At 39.2% G+C, this 4,257-nt stretch overlaps 1 protein-coding gene across 1 annotated transcript in view; it reads left to right on the forward strand.

The window, feature by feature from the left end:
- Positions 1-3,620, forward strand: part of LOC104464828 (ADAMTS-like protein 1) — a gene marked incomplete at both ends in the record, with an annotated part of 49,292 nt that extends 45,672 nt beyond the window's left edge. The window contains 2 exons of the mRNA XM_010077668.1: positions 391-465; positions 3,463-3,620. Coding sequence (XP_010075970.1) covers positions 391-465; positions 3,463-3,620 — 233 coding nt within the window. The remainder of the gene's footprint in view (positions 1-390; positions 466-3,462) is intronic.
- Between the last annotated feature and the right edge of the window lie 637 nt (positions 3,621-4,257).

A 4,257-nucleotide genomic window follows, 5' to 3' on the forward strand; every position in this document is an offset into this window, starting at 1 on the left:
GAAGGAATGGGCTGTTCTTGTTAAACATCAGAATAGGCTTGTGCTTCTCTACCTCACCACAAACTCCAATTCTTAAGACTTAGTAGAGGTTTAAGTGGAATCATAGTGAAGTGGAAAGCTATTAGTTGCTCTTGAAATCCAGAAATGGTTGTGAAGGAGTTCAGAATAAAGAAATTCAACAGGTTTGTGTTCTTTTAAGCAGAAGGTTCTTACCACATTTAACAAGGTTTTTTTTTCAGATTTTGAATATTCTCTCAGATTCATAGAGTTGCTTAATTGGTCCAAAAGTTTTTCCTTTGACTGCCTTATAAGCACCTATTTCACTGTTTATTTGAAAAGTTATGGGTATTTCTTTGTTTATTTACTCTGTGCATTTTTGCGTTCTTGCAGTGGACGATACAGTGGTTGCCATTCCTTATGGAAGCAGGCAGATTCGCCTCGTTCTGAAAGGACCTGATCATTTATGTAAGTAGAAAAAGTTAGTGTACATTTGTTTAAGAAAGCCTTGCTAACCCACAGTGCTCTGTTTACACAGTGGTGTCTGGTTTCCCTCTCTCAGATTACTGATTTCAACACAGGGATGAGTCCTACCCTCAGAAGCTCTCCTCAGACCCAGTTACATCAGTGGTACATGGTCTTTTCAGAGTACAGCTTGGCCAAAATTGCAGAATCCTTTGCTCCTCCATAATTTTTCAGTCATTTCTGTTTGCTTATCCTTTGGGTGGCTCACTTGTTGCCAAGTGCTTTTGTTTAAAATTAATAAAATATATCCCACTGAGTGAAGAAATATTGAGGACAGTGAAATATAAGCTTACCTACAGCTGAGCTTAGCTATCAAGCTGCTCATGACTTCAGCGCATGTTTTTGTAGTGATAATCTCTCTCACTCCCATAGATGCACACACACACAAAATCACAATCTAAAGATCAGAAACAGCACGCACAAGTCAAAACATACTCTTTAGTAGTGATATTACTCCAAGGTGTTAAGCTCACTGAGAGCAGCTAGTCCATCACTTGGTGGCTGTAACACTTCCCTGCTTTGTCTGACAGGGAGTTGTATATCCCAGCAGCTGTGTATCCCTCTTCTCTGGGAGAGGAGTTGGAATTTGAGAATATGGTGGCAGAGCTGAAGGCAAATACATTTCTTTCATGAATAGAAACTCCTTGCATACATCTCTCTCTTACCTTTCAGTGCAGTAACTACTAAAAAGTTGCTCCTTTTTCATCAGCAGCAAATGAACACGGGAGTGCTGGTAAATGGGATTTACTGTCAGAAAAAAGACACAAACTGTACTCCATAACCTCTTATAAGCACAAATTATTGTAAGATAAGTAGGTCTTCCCTTCTCCTTTTCCAAAAGGTAATAGGACTTTCCTGAAGCATGGACCAGTTAGAGTCCTCCATGCTTGTTAGTGTAAATGCAAACATTAGTGGCAGCAAGGAGGTGAAACATCAAATCGTTCCCACTATCTGCAGATTTCTTTGCCCAAAGAACTTATACTGAGTGGCAAAATAAAGGGTGGTTTATCTCCTGTTCTGTAGCTCAATGCTTGTGTTGAGAAAGCAGTGGGCATGCCATAACCTTTTAATGGTTCTTCAGATTTAAAGCTGTGAATAAAGACCAGCAAATTACAGGTTATAAACTAAGAAAAAATATATTCTGTTTTTCTTAAAAGTTCAAGTGCTGCCTGTACTTCAGTTTTAAGTGGCCCTTCAGGTATTCCTGAACTGCTCCAGTGTGGCTGTTATTACTTTCCCAGTAAATGATTTGCACTCTTCCTTTCTCTCCTGTCTTCTTTCCCAGAAAGATGTTCTTTTCCAAGGTAGAAAAATTTCATACTTTTATTATTTTTTCGGTGACATTGAGCTATAGAGACCAACATAGAGAGAAATGAGATTCTATCAGGAGAGATTGATCTAAAGCTGTCTTTACTCAGGCCATATCACATTTCAGGACAAAAAAATTTGAATCAGTGAGATCTGCCTGAGACACTTGTTGAGATTTAGATTAACTGCTCTGTGTAAACATTAATAAGTCCAAATACACCTCTTTCTTATTTCAGATGTCTCTGTGAATCTTTCTGTTCACCCATCAAAGGATTTTTATATATGTATGAGCTGCAGTCAGTTGCGGGGGAGGGAGTATTTTGCCCTGTGAACTTTGGTTGTGGGAGAAGTCAACAGGAGACTGATTATATATACACAAGTCTTAAAACCATCTTTATCCCTGATGCATGCAGCCTTGTCCGGAAACAAATATATAGCCAAGTGCATCACAAAGGAAGAGACTAGTCTCACTGAAGACCAAGGAATTCATTAATACAGAGCAAATTCTTAGTTTACTGCCTCAGCAACTTCATGAATTAATTCGCGTGACCCATCCAGAAAAGTAGTCTAATTACTGCAATTTTTTTTTTTTTTTGCGTAGTTAACAACTTAATACATGGTACTAAAAGAATTTATCCCATTTACTGTCTCTGAAAATATAATTTAATCAGATATTAATGGTATGTCCCCATCTAATTCAGATTTTGCCTTAGCTGCCTCTCTGTTTGAGAGAAGATTTTGCGCATAATTTCACAAACTCATGTGAAAGGATCGCAGCTTTGCAATCCTCCGTGATGAAATGCATTGTCACTTTGAAATAACTACAAGAAACATTTAATGGTGAATGTGCGGTAAAGTATAACGTAGAGTTCGTGGGGAGGCTAGATAGATGATGGCAGATCTACTTTCTGACTGTTGATTTCCATTTAATAAGTGATTTAATATGTTTATTGTGAGTTAAAAAAAATCAGAGATAACTGCTACCAAACAGTGTCTGAATTAATGCCCACTTTTTGGGAGCTGTGAATGCAGAGAGTGCCAGAGGAAGAGCTCAGGAGGGTCCAGCACTCGCTTTCCCTTCCTACTCCCCTGGGATGGATCAGACCACTTGTGGAGAGGAGGCAGGGTTGCTGTCGTACTGATCTTTCTTTCCTGGACATCTTGCTTTCAGTTTATTGTCTACCACAGGAACATGTGGTTAGTGACCCACCTGTGAACTGAAAGAGGAAACAGCAACTTAACAAAGCCAGCACTCATGGGGAAAGGTCTGAGTCATGTTCCGCATAGGAGTGTGACTTACTGAGAGTGTGTTAAATGACAGCAAATATGCCTAACTAGGAACGGATTAGTATGTCTGGAAGAGAATAAAAACATGACCCATGGGTGAGGAGGTGAACATGGAGCTAGAAATCTAAGGGTTGAACAAAGCCAAAAAGCAGATGGAGGAGAAAAAAGAAAAGGAATGTATAGGAATGTGAATAAACTGTGGAAAAGAATAAAAAAGCTGTATTACCACTAATATAGGAGGCAAATCTGCTCCACCACTCTTTTGTGTTGCTTTTTCTGCTCTCACTTACTCTTACTTCAAATTATAATGCTCTATGTTCCTATTAATTTGTTTGTATTTGTCAGATTTGGAAACTAAGACTCTCCAAGGTGTGAAGAGTGAAAACAGCCTCAGCTCCACAGGCTCCTTCCTCGTGGACAATTCTAGCATTGACTTCCAGAAGTTTCCTGACAAGGAGATATTAAGAATATCTGGGCCTCTCACTGCAGACTTCACTATCAAGGTGAGGGTCATTGGTCATTGATCTCTTACAACAACATAAAGTAAGACGATGCATTAGACAGATGAGAGAGGTTTTCCTAGATTTTAGTTTTCCTGTAGGCATTTACCACGAAGCCTAGTCCAGGCTAGCTCTTGAACTCTACATGAAATTCTTTGCAGTTAAAGATCTGATGAAAGCCTCATTGGACCCTCCTTGGGACAGAGACTGAGTTTGTGCCAAGAACAGCACGCCCAAGGTGTGCGCTAAAGAGAAAAGATGAACTCATAACACGAAAAGGCAGATTACTTTCTGTATGTGCTGCTGAGGTATATATAAATCAAGGACATGCATCTTGCTTTGTCTGTGACAAGCAAAAAGGAAGAAAATCTGTATGTTTGGCTCATAATTTGTGGGGTTTATACTAGTGTAATTGTACAGAAGACTCTAAGGGGGTGGAGAATGAGGTCCCCAAGCTCTAAAATAAATGGGATGATTTTGCTTGAGAAGTCACGGTGTCATTTTGAAGTTCTGCTTTGTGTTTCACTGACAAGAAGAATAAAATTGTTTCCTCCCATTAGAGCATTTCTGTTCTTCCAGGTAATATAAAACATATTGCTGGAAGCAATGCACACATTCTGTAGGAAAACACACATACAAA

The sequence above is a fragment of the Pterocles gutturalis genome, unplaced genomic scaffold (assembly GCF_000699245.1).
Source record: "Pterocles gutturalis isolate BGI_N339 unplaced genomic scaffold, ASM69924v1 scaffold5803, whole genome shotgun sequence".
Lineage (NCBI taxonomy): Eukaryota > Metazoa > Chordata > Aves > Pterocliformes > Pteroclidae > Pterocles > Pterocles gutturalis.